At 43.2% G+C, this 23,349-nt stretch overlaps 1 protein-coding gene across 1 annotated transcript in view; it reads right to left on the bottom strand.

The window, feature by feature from the left end:
• CARD11 (caspase recruitment domain family member 11) overlaps window positions 1-23,349 on the bottom strand; it is a 214,293-nt gene that overhangs the window by 131,805 nt on the left and 59,139 nt on the right. Inside the window, exons 2-3 of the mRNA XM_069733924.1 lie at window positions 11,719-11,928; window positions 10,243-10,380 (exon numbers count right to left, since the gene is read on the bottom strand). Coding sequence (XP_069590025.1) covers window positions 10,243-10,380; window positions 11,719-11,917 — 337 coding nt within the window. The 5' untranslated portion in view covers window positions 11,918-11,928. The remainder of the gene's footprint in view (window positions 1-10,242; window positions 10,381-11,718; window positions 11,929-23,349) is intronic.

Genomic DNA, 23,349 nt, shown 5'->3' with positions numbered 1-23,349 from the left:
TGGTTGCTAGGGAATCCCCACATGTAATCAAGCTGGCTAATAGCTGTAAATCATTCAGTTGCGGCGATGAAAACTTAATCTCCGAACACTAACAAATACTGGGCTATCACCCGAGCGTGCTCGGGAAAACCCAAGCAATGAGTACACTCACTCATCACTAGTCTAAAGCAGTTAAATAAGATTTTGGGATATGTCAAAAGTAAAAGAAAAATCAAAGATGCTATAGGATTTTTAATGGATGAAAATGATGAAATGGTAAGAAAGGGTGTTGAGAAGGCCAAACTTTTAAATTCCTATTTAGCATCTGTTTTCTCACAGAAAGGAAATGTAACATCAACTGATCTTCACTGTCCTATTGAAGGAGTAGAAGATTCCAGGATATCTATAAACAGAAAGATAGTGAGGAAACACTTAGCTAACATAAATGAATTCAAGTCTCCAGGTCCAGATGAATTATACCCCAGAGTACTGAAGAAGATAGCAGAAGAATTTTTTGAACCACTCTCCATAATCTTTGAAAATTCTTGGAGAACAGGAGAATTCCCAGAAGACTGGAGAAGGGCAAATGTTGTTCCTATTTTCAAAAGGGGGAAGAAGGTGAACCCAGGGAACTATAGGCTAGTGAGTCTGACTTCCATACCAGGAAAGATCTTTGAACAAATTATTAAACAACATGTATGTAAGTACCTGGATAATAGTGAAGTGATTAATCAGAGTCAGCATGGGTTTGTAACTAATAAGTCATGTCAGACTAACGTAATTTCCTTCTATGACAGAATCACTGACAGGGTGGATCAGGGAATTGCTGTAGATATAGTATATCTTGACTTCAGCAAAGCATTTGACAAAGTATCTCACACCATCCTTATTGAAAAAATGACTAAGTATGGAAGGGACAAGGCAACTGTTAGGTGGCTTCATAACTGGCTTAGTGATCGGACCCAAAGAGTGGTCATAAATGGCTGCACATCCAGTTGGAAGAATGTCTCAAGTGGGGTACCACAGGGTTCTGTCCTGGGCCCTGTTTTGATCAAGAAATTAAGGGTACACTAATTAAATTTGCTGATGACACAAAGCTAGTAGGGATAGCTCATACTAGAGAAGAGAGAGAGGATTCAAAAAGATATAAATAAATTGGAGCAGTGGGCAGCAACTAACAGAATGGTTTTAACCCCTTCATGACCCAGCCTATTTTGACCTTAAAGACCTTGCCGTTTTTTGCAATTCTGACCAGTGTCCCTTTATGAGGTAATAACTCAGGAACGCTTCAACGGATCCTAGCGGTTCTGAGATTGTTTTTTCGTGACATATTGGGCTTCATGTTAGTGGTAAATTTAGGTCAATAAATTCTGCGTTTATTTGTGATAAAAACGGAAATTTGGCGAAAATTTTGAAAATTTCGCAATTTTCACATTTTGAATTTTTGTTCTGTTAAACCAGAGAGATATGTGACACAAAATAGTTAATAAATAACATTTCCCACATGTTTACTTTACATCAGCACAATTTTGGAAACAAAATTTTTTTTTGTTAGGAAGTTATAAGGGTTAAAATTTGACCAGCGATTTGTCATTTTTACAACGAAATTTACAAAACCATTTTTTTTAGGGACCACCTCACATTTGAAGTCAGTTTGAGGGGTCTATATGGCTGAAAATACCCAAAAGTGACACCATTCTAAAAACTGCACCCCTCAAGGTGCACAAAACCACATTCAAGAAGTTTATTAACCCTTCAGGTGCTTCACAGCAGCAGAAGCAACATGGAAGGAAAAAATGAACATTTAACTTTTTAGTCACAAAAATTATATTTTAGCAACAATTTTTTTATTTTCCCAATGGTAAAAGGAGAAACTGAACCACGAAAGTTGTTGTCCAATTTGTCCTGAGTACGCTGATACCTCATATGTGGGGGTAAACCACTGTTTGGGCGCACGGCAGGGCTTGGAAGGGAAGGAGCGCCATTTGACTTTTTGAATCAAAAATTGGCTCCACTCTTTAGCGGACACCATGTCACGTTTGGAGAGCCCCCGTGTGCCTAAAAATTGGAGCTCCCCCACAAGTGACCCCATTTTGGAAACTAGACGCCCCAAGGAACTTATCTAGATGCATAGTGAGCACTTTGAACCCCCAGGTGCTTCACAAATTAATCCGTAAAAATGAAAAAGTACTTTTTTTTCACAAAAAAATTCTTTTAGCCTCAATTTTTTCATTTTCACATGGGCAACAGGATAAAATGGATCCTAAAATGTGTTGGGCAATTTCTCCTGAGTACACCAATACCTCACATGTGGGGGTAAACCACTGTTTGGGCACATGGTAAGGCTCGGAAGGGAAGGAGCGCCATTTGACTTTTTGAATGAAAAATTATTTCCATCGTTAGCGGACACCATGTCGCGTTTGGAGAGCTCCTGTGTGCCTAAACATTGGCGCTCCCCCACAAGTGACCCCATTTTGGAAACTAGACCCCCCAAGGAACTTATTTAGATGCCTAGTGAGCACTTTAAACCCTCAGGTGCTTCACAAATTGATCTGTAAAAATGAAAAAGTACTTTTTTTTCACAAAAAAATTATTTTCGCCTCAATTTTTTCATTTTCACATGGGCAGTAGGGTAAAATGGATCATAAAATTTGTTGGGCAATTTCTCCCGAGTACGTCGATACCTCATATGTGGGGGTAAACCACTGTTTGGGCACTCGGCAGGGCTCGGAAGGGAAGGCGCGCCATTTGACTTTTTGAATGGAAAATTAGCTCCAATTGTTAGCGGACACCATGTCGCGTTTGGAGAGCCCCTGTGTGCCTAAACATTGGAGCTCCCCCACAAGTGACCCCATTTTGGAAACTAGACCCCCCAAGGAACTTATCTAGATGCATATTGAGCACTTTAAACCCCCAGGTGCTTCACAGAAGTTTATAACGCAGAGCCATGAAAATAAAAAATAATTTTTCTTTCCTCAAAAATGATTTTTTAGCCTGGAATTTCCTATTTTGCCAAGGATAATAGGAGAAATTGGACCCCAAATATTGTTGTCCTGTTTGTCCTGAGTACGCAGATACCCAATATGTGGGGGTAAACCACTGTTTGGGCGCACGGCAGGGCTCGGAAGGGATGGCACGCCATTTGGCTTTTTAAATGGAAAATTAGCTCCAATCATTAGCGGACACCATGTCACGTTTGGAGAGCCCCTGTGTGCCTAAACATTGGAGATCCCCCAGAAATGACACCATTTTGGAAACTAGACCCCCAAAGGAACTAATCTAGATGTGTGGTGAGGACTTTGAACCCCCAAGTGCTTCACAGAAGTTTATAACGCAGAGCCATGAAAATAAAAAAAAAAAATTATTTTCTCAAAAATGATCTTTTAGCCTGCAATTTTTTATTTTCCCAAGGGTAACAGGAGAAATTTGACCCCAAAAGTTGTTGTCCAGTTTCTCCTGAGTACGCTGATACCCCATATGTGGGGTTAAACCACTGTTTGGGCACATGCCGGGGCTCGGAAGTGAAGTAGTGACGTTTTGAAATGCAGACTTTGATGGAATGCTCTGTGGGCGTCACGTTGCGTTTGCAGAGCCCCTGATGTGGCTTAACAGTAGAAACCCCCCACAAGTGACCCCATTTTGGAAACTAGACCCCCAAAGGAACTTATCTAGATGTGTGGTGAGCACTTTGAACCCCCAAGTGCTTCATAGAAGTTTATAATGCAGAGCCGTGAAAATAATAAATACGTTTTCTTTCCTCAAAAATAATTATTTAGCCCAGAATTTTTTATTTTCCCAAGGGTTACAGAAGAAACTGGACCCCAAAAGTTGTTGTCCAGTTTCTCCTGAGTACGCTGATACCCCATATGTGGGGGTAAACCACTGTTTGGGCACATGCCGAGGCTCGGAAGTGAAGTAGTGACGTTTTGAAATGCAGACTTTGATGGAATGCTCTGTGGGCGTCACGTTGCGTTTGCAGAGCCCCTGATGTGGCTTACCAGTAAAAACCCCCCACAAGTGACCGCATTTTGGAAACTAGACCCCGAAAGGAACTTATCTAGATGTGTGGTGAGCACTTTGAACCCCCAAGCGCTTCATAGAAGTTTATAATGCAGAGCCGTGAAAATAATAAATACGTTTTCTTTCCTCAAAAATAATTATTTAGCCCAGAATTTTTTAATTTTCCCAAGGGTAACAGGAGAAATTTGACCCCAATATTTGTTGTCCAGTTTCTCCTGAGTATGGTGATACCCCATATGTGGGGGTAAACTACTGTTTGGGCACATGCCGGGGCTTGGAATTGAAGTAGTGACGTTTTGAAATGCAGACTTTGATGGAATGCTCTGCGGGCGTCACGTTGCGTTTGCAGAGCCCCTGATGTGCCTAAACAGTAGAAACCCCCCACAAGTGACCCCATTTTGGAAACTAGACCCCGAAAGGAACTTATCTAGATGTGTGGTGAGCACTTTGAACCCCCAAGTGCTTCATAGAAGTTTATAATGCAGAGCCGTGAAAATAATAAATACGTTTTCTTTCCTCAAAAATAATTATTTAGCCCAGAATTTTTTATTTTCCCAAGGGTTACAGGAGAAATTGGACCCCAAAAGTTGTTGTCCAGTTTCTCCTGAGTATGCTGATACCCCATGAGTGGGGGTAAACCACTGTTTGGGCACACGTCGGGGCTCAGAAGGGAAGTAGTGACTTTTGAAATGCAGACTTTGATGGAATGGTCTGCGGGTGTCACGTTGCGTTTGCAGAGCCCCTGGTGTGCCTAAACAGTAGAAACCCCCACAAGTGACCCCATTTTAGAAATTAGACCCCCCAAGGAACTTATCTAGATATGTGGTGAGCACTTTGAACCCCCAAGTGCTTCACAGACGTTTACAACGCAGAGCCGTGAAAATAAAAAATCATTTTTCTTTCCTCAAAAATTATGTTTTAGCAAGCATTTTTTTTGATTCACAAGGGTAACAGGAGAAATTGGACCCCAGTAATTGTTGCGCAGTTTGTCCTGAGTATGCTGGTACCCCATATGTGGGGGTAAACCACTGTTTGGGCACACGTCAGGGCTCGGAAGTGAGGGAGCACCATTTGACTTTTTGAATACGAGATTGGCTGGAATCAATGGTGGCGCCATGTTGCGTTTGGAGACCCCTGATGTGCCTAAACAGTGGTAACCCCTCAATTCTACCTCCAACACTAACCCCAACACACCCCTAACCCTAATCCCAACTGTAGCCATAACCCTAAACACAACCCTAACCGCAACACACCCCTAACCACAACCCTAACCCCAACACACCCCTAACCATAACCACAACCCTAATTCCAACCCTAACCCTAAGGCTATGTGCCCACGTTGCGGATTCGTGTGAGATATTTTCGCACCATTTTTGAAAAATCCGCGGGTAAAAGGCACTGCGTTTTACCTGCGGATTTTCCGCGGATTTCCAGTGTTTTTTGTGCGGATTTCACCTGCGGATTCCTATTGAGGAACAGGTGTAAAACGCTGCGGAATCCGCACAAAGAATTGACATGCTGCGGAAAATACAACGCAGCGTTTCCGCGTGGTATTTTCTGCACCATGGGCACAGCGGATTTGGTTTCCATATGTTTACATGGTACTGTAAACCTGATGGAACACTGCTGCGAATCCGCAGCCAAATCCGCACCGTGTGCACATAGCCTAATTCTAAAGGTATGTGCACACGCTGCGGAAAACGCTGCGGATCCGCAGCAGTTTCCCATGAGTTTACAGTTCAATGTAAACCTACGGGAAACAAAAATCGCTGTGCCCATGCTGCGGAAAAACTGCACGGAAACGCAGCGGTTTACATTCCGCAGCATGTCACTTCTTTCTGCGGATTCCGCAGCGGTTTTACAACTGCTCAAATAGAAAATCGCAGTTGTAAAACCGCAGTGAAATGCGCAGAAAAACCGCGGTAAATCCGCCATAAATCCGCAGCGGTTTAGCACTGCGGATTTATCAAATCCGCAGCGGAAAAATCCGCAGAGGACCAGAATACGTGTGCACATACCGAAACCCTAACCCTAGCCCTAACCCTACCCCTACCCCTAGCCCTAACCCTAACCCTACCCCTAGCCCTAACCCTACCCCTAGCCCTAACCCTACCCCTAACCCTAACCCTAACCCTATTCTAACATTAGTGGAAAAAAAAAAATTTCTTTATTTTTTTATTGTCCCTACCTATGGGGGTGACAAAGGGGGGGGGTCATTTATTATTTTTTTTATTTTGATCACTGAGATAGATTATATCTCAGTGATCAAAATGCACTTTGGAACGAATCTGCCGGCCGGCAGATTCGGCGGGCGCACTGCGCATGCGCCCGCCATTTTGGAAGATGGCGGCGCCCAGGGAGAAGACGGACGGGACCCCGGCTGGATCGGTAAGTATGATGGGGTGGGGGGGGACCACGGGGGGGGGGATCGGAGCACGGGGGGGGAATCGGAGTGCGGGAGGGGTGGAACGGAGCACGGGGGGCGTGGAACGGAGCACGGGGGGGCTGGAATGGAGCACGGGGGGGTGGAACGGAGCACCGGGGGGGGTGGATCGGAGTGCAGGGGGGGTGATTGGAGCACGGGGGGGTGATTGGAGCACGGGGGGAGCGGACAAGAGCACGGGGGGGAGCGGAGCACTGGACGGAGGGGAGCCGGAGCAGTGTACCGGCCAGATCGGAGGGCTGGGGGGGCGATCGGTGGGGTGGGGTGGGGGCACACTAGTATTTCCAGCCATGGCCGATGATATTTCAGCATCGGCCATGGCTGGATTGTAATATTTCACCCGTTATAATGGGTGAAATATTACAAATCGCTCTGATTGGCAGTTTCACTTTCAACAGCCAATCAGAGCGATCGTAGCCACGAGGGGGTGAAGCCACCCCCCCTGGGCTAAACTACCACTCCCCCTGTCCCTGCAGATCGGGTGAAATGGGAGTTAACCCTTTCACCCGATCTGCAGGGACGCGATCTTTCCATGACGCCGCATAGGCGTCATGGGTCGGAATGGCACCGACTTTCATGACACCTACGTGGCGTCATGGGTCGGGAAGGGGTTAAACAAGGAAAAATGCAAAGTACTACATCTGGGCAATAAAAATTTAAAAAGCATATACAGAATGGGAGAAATAGGGCTAAGCAACAGCACATGTGAAAAAGACTTGGGTATACTAATAGATCATAAACTGAACAAAAATGCAAATGCAATTCTGGGATGTATTAACAGAAGCATACAGTCTAGATCACGTGAAGTCATTATTGCCCTCTACTCCTCTTTGGTCAGACCTCATCTGGAATACTGTGTCCAGTTTTGAGCACCACATTTTAAAAAAGACATCAACAAACTGGAGCAAGTTCAGAGAAGAGCGACCAGAATGGTGACCGGTCTGCAAACCATGTCCTATGAGCAACAGTTACAGGATTTGGGAATGTTTAGCTTGCAAAAAGAAGACTGAGAGGAGACTTAATAGCTGTCTACAAATATCTCAAGGGCTGTCACATTGTAGAAGGATCATCTTTATTCTCATTTGCACAAGGAAAGACTAGAAGCAAAGGGATGAAACTGAATGGGAGGAGACACAGATAAGATATTAGAAATTTTTTTTTGACAGTTAGGGTGATCAATGAGTGGAACAGGCTGCCACGAGAGGTGGTGAGTGCTCCTTCAATGGAAGTTTTCAAACAGAGGCTGGACAGACACCTGTCTGGGATGATTTAGTGAATCCTGCTTTGAGCATGGGGTTGGACCAGATGACCCAGGAGGTCCCTTCCAACTCTACCATTCTATGATTCTAAAATTAAAACACTTATCTACAGACACATAACACAGCTATATAGTGTCAAGATTACATTGTCATTTATATTTAACGTAATACCATCACATAATGTTCATATAATATGCAATGTCAAAAAAAAATTCCCTTAAATGGCCAGAAAATACTGCTATATATTTGCCACATAATTTAGTTCCCAAACAATATCACAATATACCTAATTAACTATATGTGTAATAATAAAATTAGCAAATACCTCTAATTAGAAATGTAGCATAGTTTTTCTGATTCACTCTGTCTCTTTCCTCATGTGCAGGCATTGCAGGATCTTAGGTATCCATGGTCACATCCACTGATAAAGTGACAGCTAGTTGCTAGTTGTCATAACCATGGATACCCAAGGCCTTGCAATGCCTGCATATGAGGAAAGAGGCATAGCAAATAAAAAACTATACTACATTTCTAATTGGAGGTATGTGCTAATATTATTATTACACCTGCAACATATTGTGATAGGATATTGGAGATGGGAATACCCCTTTAAGGCAGATTAACCCCTGCACTGGTAGAAGAAACCTGCACTATTTAATATGAAGGTGAAGTGCTTCTAGTCAGTGGAGGAGAAAGAGAAATCAGGCGGCGTAGTCTTCTGGCTCCTTTCTGTCATGGCAACCCCATGACACTATGCCTGGAGGCGCCAAGCAAATGTATTTAAAGGGAACTTGTCACCCCCCCGAAGGTGTTTGTAACTAAAAGAGCCCCCTTGTGCAGCACTGATGCTGTATTCTGACAAGGTGGCTCTTTTAGTTCTTGTTGCTGGCACTACTGCAATAATCGTTTATGAAATCTGTCCCTCATACCTTGAAATCGTCCTGGTGGCAGGTTTTTCCCCCCTAATACAGACGCACCACAGCCGTCACTCATGGCCTCTGCGCGCCGGGTGCCACCTCCTCAGCATTATTCAATTGTTGCGGCGCCTGCACTGTCATCTTAGGCCTTGGGCATGCGCAGTTAGCGCTGCCCGTCCCCTAAGATCAGTTGATGTCTTGCTTATTGCGCCTGCTTGGAAACGCGTCCCGAGATCCCGCCCCGCAGTCTCTTCTGATTTATTCACACTGCGGGGCTGGGATTCCTGGGCATGCACAGTACTTATCTGCGTCTCTCCCTCATCTCCCTCTGCCTTCCTCCTACTGTGCAGCGTCAGAGGAATCGTCATTTTATTTTTGGGTCCCCATGTAAATAGTCAGAGAAGGCTAAGTATACAGCTGTGAGCGGATATTAATATCCTGGGAAGCTCCATGGGTATCACCTCCTTCTCAGGCTATAAACATCTGCCCCAAGCTGCCGTCTTTCCCTCTGCTGGTTAAGAAATTTACATGGGAGCCCACGTCACTTTTTTCAGAAAAATTATCTTTTAATAATTAAATACATGTACAGTAAGGCCTCTTTCACACTTCCGTCGTTTAGAGGCCGTCGCAATTGGTCGTTCTGTGGAAAAACCGCATCCTGCAAAGTTGCCCATAGACTTGTATTACTGACGCATCGCGATGTATGGACACACGTTCCATACGTCGTGCACTGGATGCGTCGGTATTTGGCGGGCCGTCGTATCGAAAAAACGTTCAAGGGAACGTTATTTCGTATGTTGTGTCCTGCATTTCCTACCGTGCATGCGCGGGCGGAACTCCGCCCCCTCCTCCTTGGGACTTTACAGTGGGCAGCGGACGTGTTGAAACACTGCGTCCGCTGCCCACGATGTGCAGAATTTGCACAACGTCTGTTGGTACATTGCGCCGACGCTTAGCGACTGCCCCGTACCGACGGAAGTGTGAAAGAAGCCTAAGCTGCACACACTGTACTAATTATATGTGTCACTGACATCTATATATCTATGTATTCTATATGTATTTACTGTATAATCCATCTATTCTATGCTGTCGGGTCCTGCTGTGATGTCACTGTACACTGCTGCTGAATTGCAGGCTCTTCTTCTATTTATCTATGTAATATATAAACATATATATCCGTGTGTCACTGACATCTATATATCTATGTATTCTATGTGTACATATCTATTCTAACCTGTTACTATGTGATTTTACTGTACGCGGCAGATGAATTACCAGCTTTTCAAAGGGTATAGAGGTATGGTTATACAGGAAGTAGTTTTTTTTTCTCTGGGAGCACTCAACTTTATTAGCATACACAAAAAGACACAAGTTAGACCCCCAAAACGCCTGAAAAAAACGCACCAGAACCGCAACAAAAAATGCACCAAATCATGGGTTTTTGCAGCAACTTCTTTCCTGCCAAGAAATCAGGTTTTGCTACAGAAAAAAAGCAGCAAAAATACCCAATGTGAACACACCCTTAGATTGAGCAGGTCCTATCAAAAATTATCCAATATGTGACACCATTTTAATTTTAGGATTAAAGCCTTCTAGATTCCGGTTACAAATATCTCTCACTTACCAACTATTGTGGAGAATCGTCTTGTGGGCTCTTTTCCAGTAACTAACTTATAGAGTTCAGGGTAGTAAAATTCAAGACTTTCCAAGAATACAATATACCCTCGTTGTCCTTTTGTATGAAGAATATCCAGGAGCCGCCCTTCAAATAGAAATATGACATGAAATTCCTCATGTTACGTCAGTTACCAGTTTGCCTCAAAGACATTAGACCATTTTTATACATATAACACTCGTTTTTCCCTGCCTAATATAACAGTTGGGCTAACATATTATTTGTGACATTTATAAAGAAATAAAATGTGACAAATAAAATCTGTTGTTTTTTATGAGGACAAAGTGAAGATTGCCACATAAATACTGTATGTATGTGCAAACGTTCAGTTTAGGCAGCGCTTTGGACGCAGCACATGTCCGCTGTCTCCAAAGCGCTGCTGGTTTTTGTACGCAGGGGAATCCACATGTGTTCATTGAACCGTGCGGAATCGCCGCATTCAATACATTGTACGTACGGGTGACATCTATTTTGCGGAGACTCGGGTCTCCGCAAGATAAATTGACATGCTGCAGTCTGGAAGGATGTGCCGCATGTCCGTTCCCGCAGATATGCCGAGGGCGCCGATGCACATATAGTGGGCATGGGATTTCTTGAAATCCCATCCACTATGCAGTAACATCTGGACCCTGCTGCGTGGACGCTGCGGATGTACGCAGCATTTACTGACCGTGGGAATGTACCCTCACAAATGAGCCTCAATAAAAGAGATCCTGTGGATGTATTAAATAGAATAAATGTTGTATGGTATGGTGTGGACTACAGTCTGAGCGCTGTGTATAAGCCATGGAACTGTTGCCATTGCTGTATGTATATCGTCGATTTTGATTATTTGCATTATGGTACATTCTGATATTCATTACTGCTATCTCACAAAATCTAGAAAAATTAAGTTTCAAAGAATATGAGTAAAATAGACCTCATTGTTCCTAATAGCTAAGGATTCCAGAGGACAGGGTCTATTGTGCAGGTTATCAAACATAACTGGTTGTACATTATGAATTTGAAGAGTTTTTATCACCCGTTATAAAATGTAGTGGCACTGCGGATGTCAGACCACCACTCAATTAATTTTCTAAAGAGCTGCCAGATAAAACTAAATGCAATCCTCAGCAGCCCAATAAGGAAATAAATGTAGTGGCGGTCTAGCATGCGCATAAATGACCCATTTTAACGAGTCTAAAAGTCCATTCTACCGATCAGTGCTGGTCCCATCAGTCAATCCCTTTCGGGAAAAGGGAGGATTGCAGTTCCTACCCAGGTTCTTCAGTTGTTTGAAAAAATGATGGTTTTATATGATTTAAATTCCATTCCATTATATAATACATAATGACCATGTTGTTTGAAAAGACCACCCTCAAAGAAGAACACTTTTCATCCAGCAGAGGTCTGTATATTTTTAACAAATATTTGAACATGCCTTACCTGATCGGGTGGTCCTTGATAACAATAGCATAGAGTTGAGAACTTCTTCCTCATCCTGTTCATCAATTACCTTACATTGCCGTAAATAAGGTGTTAACTTTGCAGGATTTATGTAGCGGCTGAGCATATTCCTATTGGTTTCAATATTCTCCCACAGTTCATTTTCCTCATTTTTTAATATATCATTTTCGTTATCCATTTTGTAATATTCTAAAGAATAAGAAAATAAATAATATTGAAATCATTCCAGTCTTTATTTTCTGTAATGACCAAGTATTTTTGAAAGTGCACAATACATTCCTTCTTCATTATGAACCACTTAGTATGCTAATTTAGGGTCCTGGTCGTTGCAGTAATATCATTCTCCTCTAGGGGGGAGTGATGTTGCGTTTGAAGGCAATAAAGGAGATCACTTTACCAGGTATCACAAACCATGCAACACACTTCACACTCCAGTCCACCAGGGGGAGCTATACTCCTCTTTATTAGGGCACCCCTTACAATTAGGTAAAACTGGTGGTCTGGATAGGAAGTTAGTCAGAAGCTGGCTGGGCTTCACTCAGTCAGTTCCTGTCAGGCAGATAGAGAGGAGTAGGAACATCTAGCAGTTGCCAACAAAGTGGTCCCTGACAGGGGTGGGATCCTGTCAAAGGCCTAGACAGAAGGCCACGGAGCTGCGCCTGCCCCAAGTGCGCAGGATCCTAAGAAAGAGACACGAACAGCGAATTGTATTGTAGAGAGTGAGAAACAAAGTCATAGCAAAAGGAGAGGAAACCAGAAGGAGTTCTGCCCTATACAGGTTGCCTCCTTCTGAGGCGCAGAATCCGGTAGCCGGAACACCGAGGGAGCAACAGTCTCTATGCCTTGCTTCAGAGACCAGTAGTAGAAGAAAAAATACCGCACACTCGAAACTGGTATGATGCAAAAAGGTATATGCCAGATTTATTCAGTGAATAAATCTGGCATATACCTTTTTGCATCATACCAGTTTCGAGTGTGCGGTATTTTTTCTTCTACTATTGACTTGACCACACGGTCTGTTTTACCAGCACCTCCGTGTCCTTGACCAGAGTGCACACCATTATCCTTGTTCAGTTGCTTCAGAGACCGGCAGGACAGCTAATTCCACGTTACCTGCCGACCTATACCCAGGAGGCACGGTAGCAACTTGTGGGGGCTGGGGCGTGCTAGAGTCCCTGTAAAAAGCCTCAGGCCACCAGTCATAGGGGTTGTTCCTATCTATCTGGGGACAGAGAGAAAGACATAACATCTAGAACATCTACAACAGTTATGAGGACCTTACCGAGAAGCACAGCAGGAAGGGACTACAACACTCAGGCACTAGAGGAAGGCTACGGATTTCCACCTGGATAAGGGGACTCTGGATTTGCCTTCAGACCGGCCGGACTCTGCCTGCCCCGTGATCTGGTGCTCTGGACTGTGGACGCTGAAGCCTTCAGTAAAAAGGTAAAGAGACTGCAACCTTGTGTCCTCGTTCTTCACTGCGCCTTTCACCATCCACCATCTTATGAGGACCTTATGAGAGGCTCAGTAGTAAGGTACTACAACATCCATGCGCTAGAGGAAGGCTACTGATTTCCACCTGGATAAGGGGACTCTGGATTTGCCTCCAAACCGGCCGGACTCTGCCTGCCCTGTGATCTGGTGCTCTGGACGGTGGATGCTGAATCCTTCAGTAAAAAGGTAAAGAGACTGTAACCTTGTGTCCTCGTTCTTCACTGCGCCTGTCACCATCCACCATCTACACACTGGGAAGCCCTGGGGACATACTTCACCTGTGGGAAGGTATACCATCTAGCTGCCATAACATCACCCCAGCGGACCCCTAAGCAGCATTGGTCACCCTGACCGAATACCACAGGTGGCATCACGAACATTATCCCTTTAAAGACCTTTCCCCCTTTTATCAACGGACGTCCCTAGGGCCACGGACCGGGTCAGCCACCGTGACATTCCCCTTGAGAACCAAAGGACCCGGTACCGAGTACCCCACTGCCCTACGGGGGCGATCCATATTAATTCAAAAATGTAATACTGTATATAATAGAATTGTATCATGTATCACTGTACCTTTCCTCCTTATGCCCCCCTATTGTCAATCTTGGATATTTGTAGTGTAAGATTAAGTGCCTGTGAGACAGTGGCTGGTGTCACATGTAGGGGTCACTATGTGTTCCCCCCAGGATGTGGACAGAGCCCTATTAGACCCGCTGGAGTGCCTTGTGGTCACAGCAGGATGCCTGTGAGTCACAGGGCAAAATAAAAGTAAGTTGGACATGGTCAAGCTATTTGGCCTGAGATTGTTCAGGAAAAGCCAGTATGGGCTTCTATTTTGAAAACAGACCGCAAGTAAGAAATGGGGCCAGTCTTTTACCTCCAGGTTGGGTCTTACAGGTGGCTTAAGGCTACAGATTCCAGTTTCAGAGTGCATTGCAGTCACAGGCGTAGCTGTGATTGCAATGCAGAATACAAATACGTATAGGTCTTGGACATGCTAGAGTCCAGGGCAGATTTAGGGAAAACCTGCTCTGGTTTTTGGTGTTTTGAAACAGACTGCATGATTACCATCCTGCAGTCCCGGTCCAGGTATTCCATGTGGCAAAGGCCACAGATTCTAGTTTAAAATCCCTGCAGTGAAGGGTTTGGGTGTGTCAGTATCAGAGTGGAGTTTGCAGCAAGCAAGACTGGGAAAATATTCTGAAAAGTTCCCACGCTCGAGGTCATATGAGGACAACCAGCAGAGGGCGCATCACCGTGAATGAAGGTAACTACAGGTCATTGACCTACTTTCCATTCATTCGCTGGGGTTTTACAGGCACGAGCACAGCTGCATTATAGCAGAGCTCCTGCCTGTAAAAAAAAAATTAACCCCTTCAGATGGATTTACATCGTGTAAACCTATAAAGAGGGCACCGAGGGTAAATGCTCCGCCATCATAAATATCATAAAGACCCAAAAATAAAAGGAATGGATACCAGAGCTAAAAAGTAATTTTATTGAAAGACCATTAAAAAATTACATAAATACTGTAAATAGAAATCAGAATAAAAAAGATGCAATGAAAAAACGGAAAGGCGACACTAGTGCCACACACGGACGTTATACTAAGTCAAAGAGCAAGAAAGTATCCATAATACTCCTACCACGGGTGTATCTATATATACACAGAAATAACGTTTCAGCAATAATGAAAGTAGTGTAACATGCATATAAACAGTAATAGCACATGGACAACCGGGCAGTATGGAACCAGTAGTAAGAAAACACTTGCTCTCAGATAATAAACGGATGCAGGGAGATGCTAAATATATATAAGAATACAGCTAAAGTGCCTAGTGCAGATACAATATGGCAGGGTACCCCATATAACTATGCTGCCCTCAGTGCATGGGCACAACTATTAAGGGAAGATCCCATATACATAGGTGGGTAAGAGCCATGCTAATGCTTTCTAAGTAATAGTAAGAGGCACAAAAAAAGTACCAACCTGCGGCCGTGTGTAGAAAGGGAGTCCTCCCTCCTTAATAGTTGTGCCCATGCACTGAGGGCAGCATAGTTATATGGGGTACCCTGCCATATTGTATCTGCACTAGGCACTTTAGCTGTATTCTTATATATATTTAGCATCTCCCTGCATCCGTTTATTATCTGAGAGCAAGTGTTTTCTTACTACTGGTTCCATACTGCCCGGTTGTCCATGTGCTATTACTGTTTATATGCATGTTACACTACTTTCATTATTGCTGAAACGTTATTTCTGTGTATATATAGATACACCCGTGGTAGGAGTATTATGGATACTTTCTTGCTCTTTGACTTAGTATAACGTCCGTGTGTGGCACTAGTGTCGCCTTTCCGTTTTTTCATTGCATCTTTTTTATTCTGATTTCTATTTACAGTATTTATGTAATTTTTTAATGGTCTTTCAATAAAATTGTTACTTTTTAGCTCTGGTGTCCATTCCTTTTTTTTGGGTCTTTAGGATTTACATCGTGGTACGTTACAGATCAACAGAAGGTATGTATATTGTTGTTTTTTTTTTATTTTTCCTTTGTTACATAGTGAGGGTCTTCAGGTGGATTGAGAGAGCAATAAAATATTAAAACAACCTGTGTTTATTTCATTAAAATACTTTTTAATAATGTGTGTGTGTTTTTTTAACCCTTTCATACAATTGGATTAATAATGGATAGGTGTCAGAATTGACGCCTCTCCATTATTAATCTGGTTTAATGTCACCTTACAATAGCAAGGTGACATTAACCCTTCATTACCCCATATCCCACCGCTACACGGGACTGGGAAAAGAGTGGCCAAGTGCCAGAATAGGTGCATCTTCCAGATCTGCCTTTTCTGGGGTGGTTGGGGGCAGATGTTTTTAGCCAGGGGGGGGCCAATAACCGTGGACCCTCTCCAGGCTATTAATATCTGCCCTCAGTCACTGGCTTTACTACTCTGTCGGAGAAAATTGTGCGGGAGCCCACGCCAATTTTTTCCGCCATTTAACCCATTAATTTAATAGCTAGAGCACCCAAATTTTGCACATACACACTACTAACATTAGTAGTGTGGAATATGCAAAAAATGGGGATATGAGATGGTTTACTGTATGTAAACCATGTCTCATATCATGTCGTGTTTAGGAAGGAGATAGCAAAAGCCGGCAATTGAATTATCGGCTTTAAAGCTATCTAGCGCTGTATGAAATATTAATATATATACATATATGTGTCTCAATGACATATATATATATATATATATATATATATATATATATATACACAGTATATATACCTATTCTATGTGTACACATTTATTCTACCTATTCTATTGTAAGCTGTCAGTGTGATTTTACTGTACACCGCACTGAATTGCCGGCTTTTCTATAGAACACCGCTGCGTATTTCTCGCAAGTCACACTGCTGGTCTGTGTGTAATCCGTATTTTTCTGGCCCCCATAGACTTTCATTGGCGTATTTTTTGCGCAATACGGTGACAAACGCAGCATGCTGCGATTTTCTACGGCCGTAGAAGACTGTATAATACGGATCAGTAAAATACGGCTGATAGGAGCTGGGGCATAGAGAATTATTGTACCGTATGCAATCCGTATTTTCAGCACCTCTCTTACGCCCGTAAAACACGGTAGTGTGAGGCTGGCCTTAGAGTGATCATTCAAAAAGGTAGTGAAGACAAAGTTACAAATAAAAAATAAAATCGAACCACAAAGCATACATAAAACATAACCACAAATTATATTTGGAAGCAAAGCAAAAGAAAAATTAAATTGCTTGTAACAAGACAGTGACGCTAGTCACTACTCAAGGACAGCTAACAAATAAAGTAGCATTCTGTAACACTATAGCATGTAAACATGAAATATATGAAATTGGAATTGCATTACTGCCCTAGAATATAGGGAAAAAATTAAGATCCTTAGCGCATAAATTGGCCAATCCATGTATGCAGACAAGCCGTTAAGTGGGGAAGTCAAGGAATCCGTGGTTGAAAGCCAGGAGGGTACGTCATAAGCAGAGGGGTGAGACAAAGGCATAGCTATGTCACAGTTGGGGTCAGATGTCCAAGAAGGTAGTATAAAGTAAAATGGAGAGTAAAGATTTTGGAAATTGAAAAATTAACTCCTTATTTACCTAGTAATAGTTAGTTATGGTAAAGTTATATGTTGGATTTGTTGCATAATATTTATATTGCCTAAATAATTAAAGGGAACCTGTCACTGATTTCATGCTGCCCAAACCACTAACAGCATGAATTAGAGCCAGGCTGATTATTGCAGAAAGGTATATTTTTCTTTGAACTGGATTGGAATGTACACATTGCAGATTCAGGATGAAGGCAGCAAAACCACAAAAGAACACGTATGGAGGGAAAAAAACTAGAACATGTGATCAATTTTAGATTTCGCAAAGTAGCCCCCTTTCTTTTAATAATAGCTTTACACCATTGTGGTGTTTTCTCAAAAACTTTGTCAGGTAGTCACCTCGAATGGCTTTCCAACAGTCGTGAAGGAGTTCCCAGAGGAGTTGAATAACTGATGGCTGCTTTGGATTCATTCCGCAGTCAAAGAATCATAGAATGTCAGAATTGGAAGGGACATCCAGGGTCATCGTGTACAAATTTGTGATTAATGCAGGATTCACTAAACCATCTCAGATAGATGTCTGTCCAGCCTCTGTTTGAAAACTACCATTGAAGGAGAACTCACCACCTCTCGTGGCAGCCTGTTCCACTCAAGGATCACCTTCACTGTTAATTTTTTTTTCTAATATCTAATCTGTATATTCTCCTTTTCAGTTTAATTCCATTGCTTCTCATGTTTCCATGTGCAAATAAGAATACTGATGATCCGTCTACACTGTGACATCCCTTCAGATATTTGTAGACAGCTATTAAGTCTCCTCTTAGCCTTCTTTTAAGAAAGCTAAACATTCCCAGATCCTTTAATTGTTCCTTGTAGGACATAGTTTGCGGTCCACTCACCATCTTGGTAGCTCTACTCTGAAATTGATGCAGCTTTTCGATGTCTTTATAAAAATGTGGTGCCCAGAATTGTACACAGTATTCCAGATGAAGTCTGGCCAAGGAGGAGTAGAGGAGGATAATTACTTCACTTGCTCTAGACTCTATGCTTCTCTTAATACAGTTCTAAACAGCAAGAGCACAAGAAGAGGATTCAGAGATCCTCCAAAAAATAGAAAAACAAGCAAAACGAGGCAGAGCTTCTTACCTGCCTAGGCCTCTAAACAAATACACTATCAGGATGCAGTGGACCCATGTGGTTAAGATGGAGACTACACAGGTGCAGCATAACTGATGAGGCAGCCACTCTCAACCTACCAAACTAATGGAGGGGGTGGCTGCTTGGCACAATGCTGCACATAAAAGACTTCTTACCTCCATCTTAACCACATGGGTCCACTGCATCCTGATAGTGCATTTGTTTAGAGGCCTAGGCAGGTAAGAAGCTCTGCCTCGTTTTGCTGTTTTTTCTATTTTTTGGAGGATCTCTGAATCCTCTTCTTGTGCTCTTGCTGTTTAGAATTAGGACTCGTAAGCGTGGGGACCCTTGACGCGGGTTACGAGCTTGCGTATTTTGGCCAAAGTATAAATTAATACCTCACAAAATTTTTTTATATTTTTTTGTGTTTTTTGCACTTTTTTTCGGGGTGCAGTTGGGCCCATTTTTGTCTTGTAAACTGTGGTGTCTGTTCACATGGGGTGCATTTGGATAGCGCTGGGCAGGCCCGCCTGATCTAATTGAAGGGTGTCACTACTAGGCTTGCCTGGATGCTGTGCATCTCCATTGTGTGAACAGCGCCACATACAAGTCTTTTATGTGCAGCATTGTGCCAAGCAGCCACCCCCTCCATTAGTTTGGTAGTTTGAGAGTGGCTGCCTCATCGGTTATGCTGCACCTGTGTAGTCTCCATCTTAACCACATGGGTCCACTGCATCCTGATAGTGTATTTGTTTAGAGGCCTAGGCAGGTAAGAAGCTCTGCCTCGTTTTGCTGTTTTTTCTCTTAATACAGCCCAGGACTGTGCTTGCTTTTTTTACTGCTGCATCACACTGTTGACTAATGTGCAGGTTGTGATCTATTAGTATACCCAATTCTTTTTCAGACATGTTGTTGTTTAGTTCTAATCTTCTCATTCTGTAGATGTAATTTTTGTTTTTCTTGCCCCAATGTAGGATCTTGCATTTCTCCCTGTTAAATACATTAGTCATTAACATAGTAACATAGTTAGTAAGGCGGAAAAAAGACATTTGTCCATCGAGTTCAGCCTATATTCCATCATAATAAATCCCCAGATCTACGTCCTTCTACAGAACCTAATAATTGTATGATACAATATTGTTCTGCTCCAGGAAGACATCCAGGCCTCTCTTGAACCCCTCGACTGAGTTCGCCATCACCACCTCCTCAGGCAAGCAATTCCAGATTCTCACCGCCCTAACAGTAAAGAATCCTCTTCTATGTTGGTGGAAAAACCTTCTATCCTCCAGATGCAAAGAATGCCCCCTTGTGCCCGTCACCTTCCTTGGTATAAACAGATCCTCAGCGAGATATTTGTATTATCCCCTTATATACTTATACATGGTTATTAGATCACCCCTCAGTCGTCTTTTTTCTAGACTAAATAATCCTAATTTCGCTAATCTATCTGGGTATTGTAGTTCTCCCATCCCCTTTATTAATTTTGTTGCCCTCCTTTGTACTCTCTCTAGTTCCATTATATCCTTCCTGAGCACCGGTGCCCAAAACTGGACACAGTACTCCATGTGCGGTCTAACTAGGGATTTGTACAGAGGCAGTATAATGCTCTCATCATGTGTATCCAGACCTCTTTTAATGCACCCCATGATCCTGTTTGCCTTGGCAGCTGCTGCCTGGCACTGGCTGCTCCAGGTAAGTTTATCATTAACTAGGATCCCCAAGTCCTTCTCCCTGTCAGATTTACCCAGTGGTTTCCCGTTCAGTGTGTAATGGTGATATTGATTCCTTCTTCCCATGTGTATAACCTTACATTTATCATTGTTAAACCTCATCTGCCACCTTTCAGCCCAAGTTTCCAACTTATCCAGATCCATCTGTAGCAGAATACTATCTTCTCTTGTATTACCCATCGTTCAATCTCATCTAAATCCTTTTGAATCCTTTCTCAGTCTTTCTCTAGTGTTAGCTATTCCTCCTAGCTTTGCATTGTCTGCAAATTTAATTAGTTTAGCTTTAATTTATTTTTCTAGATTATTTATAAAAATGTTGAACAACACTGGGTCCAGGACCGAGCCCTGTGGTACCCCAGTTGAAAGACTTTTCCAATTGGATGTGCAACCATTTATTACCCCTCTTTGAGTACGATCACTGAGCCAGTCCAACTTGTAATGATAATTTGTATTTCCTCTCCCTTCTCCCAGCAGGGACATCGAAATACTGCCCTTGCCGTGTGGCAGCGTCCTTGTTACCTGCCATGGTTCCCCTGGGCTTGCGCATGCCATGCATGTCTCCTGGTGGCTCAAATTATTAAATGGGCAGCGTGCTCACTTTGGAAGTGCCCCCATACAATAGCTGGGAGGCATCAAGTAGAGTGGCTTGCGAAAGTTTTCACCCCTTGCTATTTTTCATGTTTTTCTACCTGAAACCTGGAATGTCACTGTTATTTTTTGAGGGCTTGCATCAGTTTATGTAAAGAACATGCCTACAACTGTGAACATTTGTTTTTCTTTTTTTAAGCAAACAACAAATAGGATAAAATAAATGAAAACTTTAAAGTCCATAACTATTCAGCCCCTAAAGTCAGTACTTTGTAGAGCCTCATTTTGCATCAATTATAACTACAAGTTGCGTTGGATAAGTCTCTATGAGCTTTCCACATCTTGCCACTTGGATTTTTGCCAATTTTTTCAAAACTGCTCCAAATCCTTCAAGTTAAATGGTTTCCTGTGCTGAACAGCAATCTTCAAGTCTGGCCACAGATTCTCAATTATATTAAGGTCTGGCCTTTGACTAGGCCACTCCAAAACATTTACATGTTTCCTCTTAAATCACTTGAGTGTTTCTATAGCAGTATGCTTTGGGTCAATGTCTTGTTGGAAGGTGAACCTATTTTGCTTAAGAATATCCATGTATTTCGCACCATCCATCTTCCTCTCCGCTCGGACCATTTTCCCTACCCCGGCTGCTGAAAAACATCCCCACAGCATGATACTGCCAACACCATCACTGTTGGGATGGTGTTCTTGGGATGATGAGCTGTTTTGGTTTGGCACCACAAATAGCGTTTATCTTGGTGGCCAAAATGTTCAATTTTGGCTTCATCTGATCACAGCACCTTCCTCCATACATTTGGAGAGTCTCCCATATGTCTTTCTCAAACTCAAAAGCCTTACAATTGTTGTAAGTAAAGACCTTTTTCTGCCCACTGTTCCATAAAGGCCAGCTCTATGGAGTGTATGGCTTATTGTGATGGTATAGACAGATGCTCCAGTCTCTGCTTGGGAACTCTGCAGCTCCTTCAGGGTTACCTTTGGTCTCTGTGCTGCCTCTCTGATTAACGCCCTCCTTGCCTGGGCTGAGAGTTTTGGTGGATGGCCCTCTCTTGGCAGGTTTGTTGTGGAATCATATTCTTTCCAATTGATGATAATTGATTTAATTGTGCTTCGGGAAATCATCAGAGATTGGGATTTTTTTTTATAACCCAACCCTCACTTGTACTCCTTAAGGGTATGTGCACACGCCGCATCCTGGTGTGCGGATGTTTCCGCACTGATTTTGATAAATCCGCAGGGCAAAATCGCTGCGCTTTTCCTGCGGATTCATCGCGGATTTTCTGTGGTTTTTGTGCGGATTCTACTGCGGTTTTACACCTGTGTTTTTTTTAATATGGAGCAGGTGTTAAACCACTGCGGATTCCGCACAAAGAATTGACATGCTGCGGAAAATAAACCGCAGCATTTCCGCGTGGTTTTTTCTGCAGCATGTGCACAGCGGTTTTTGTTTTCCATAGGTTAACATGGCACTGTACACCACATGGAAAACTGCTGCGGATCCGCAGTAAAAACCGCAACGTGTGCACATGGCCTAAAGGTACCTTCACACATAACGAGATCGTTAACGATATCGTTGCAACTTCACGCTTTTTGTGACGTAGCAACGATCCCGCTAACGATCTCGTTATGTGTGACAGCGACCAACGATCAGGCCCCTGCTGGGAGATCGTTGGTCGCTGGGGAATGATCAGGGCCTTTTTTTGGTCGCTGATCACCCGCTGTCCTCGCTGGATCGGCGTGTGTGACGCCGATCCAGCGATGTGTTCACTTGTAACCAGGGTAAATATCGGGTTACTAAGTGCAGGGCCGCACTTAGTAACCCGATATTTACCCTGGTTACCATTGTAAAAGTTAAAAAAACAAAAAACAATACATACTGTGACGTCACCGCTGTGCTCTGCTTTACAGCCGGCACTGACACAGTCAGTGCGGGAAGCTGACGGCGGGAGACATGACAGACATCGGAATGTGAGTATGTAGTGTTTTTTTTTTTAACTTTTACAATGGTAACCAGGATAAATATCAGGTTACTAAGCGCGGCCCTGCACTTAGTAACCCGAAGTTTACCCTGGCTACCCGGGGACTTCGGCATCGTTGAAGACAGTTTCAATGATGCCGAAGTCGTTCCCCGGATCGTTGGTCGCTGGAGAGAGCTGTCTGTGTGACAGCTCTCCAGCGACCACACAACGACTTACCAACGATCACGGCCAGGTCGTATTGCTGGTCGTGATCGTTGGTAAGTCGTTTAGTGTAACGGTACCTTTACAGCTCTGTCCCTGACTTGTTTGGAGATCTCCTTTGTATTCATGGTGTTGTTTGGTTAGTGGTGCCTCTTGCGTAATGGTGTTGTAGCCTCTGTGGCCTTTTTGAAAAGGTGTGTATATACTGACAGACCATGTGACACTTAGAATGCACACAGGTGGACAGGTTATTGCTTACACCAGAAATTTTTAGGGGCTTCATCGCAAAATGTGAATACATATGCACACGCCAATTTTTAGTTGTTGATCCCATAAATTTAATGTATGCCTATATTTT

Source organism: Ranitomeya imitator, chromosome 7, assembly GCF_032444005.1.
Source record: "Ranitomeya imitator isolate aRanImi1 chromosome 7, aRanImi1.pri, whole genome shotgun sequence".
Taxonomy (NCBI): Eukaryota; Metazoa; Chordata; class Amphibia; order Anura; family Dendrobatidae; genus Ranitomeya; species Ranitomeya imitator.
Note: the sequence above shows the minus strand (reverse complement) of the source record. Positions and strands in the feature narration are given on the sequence as shown.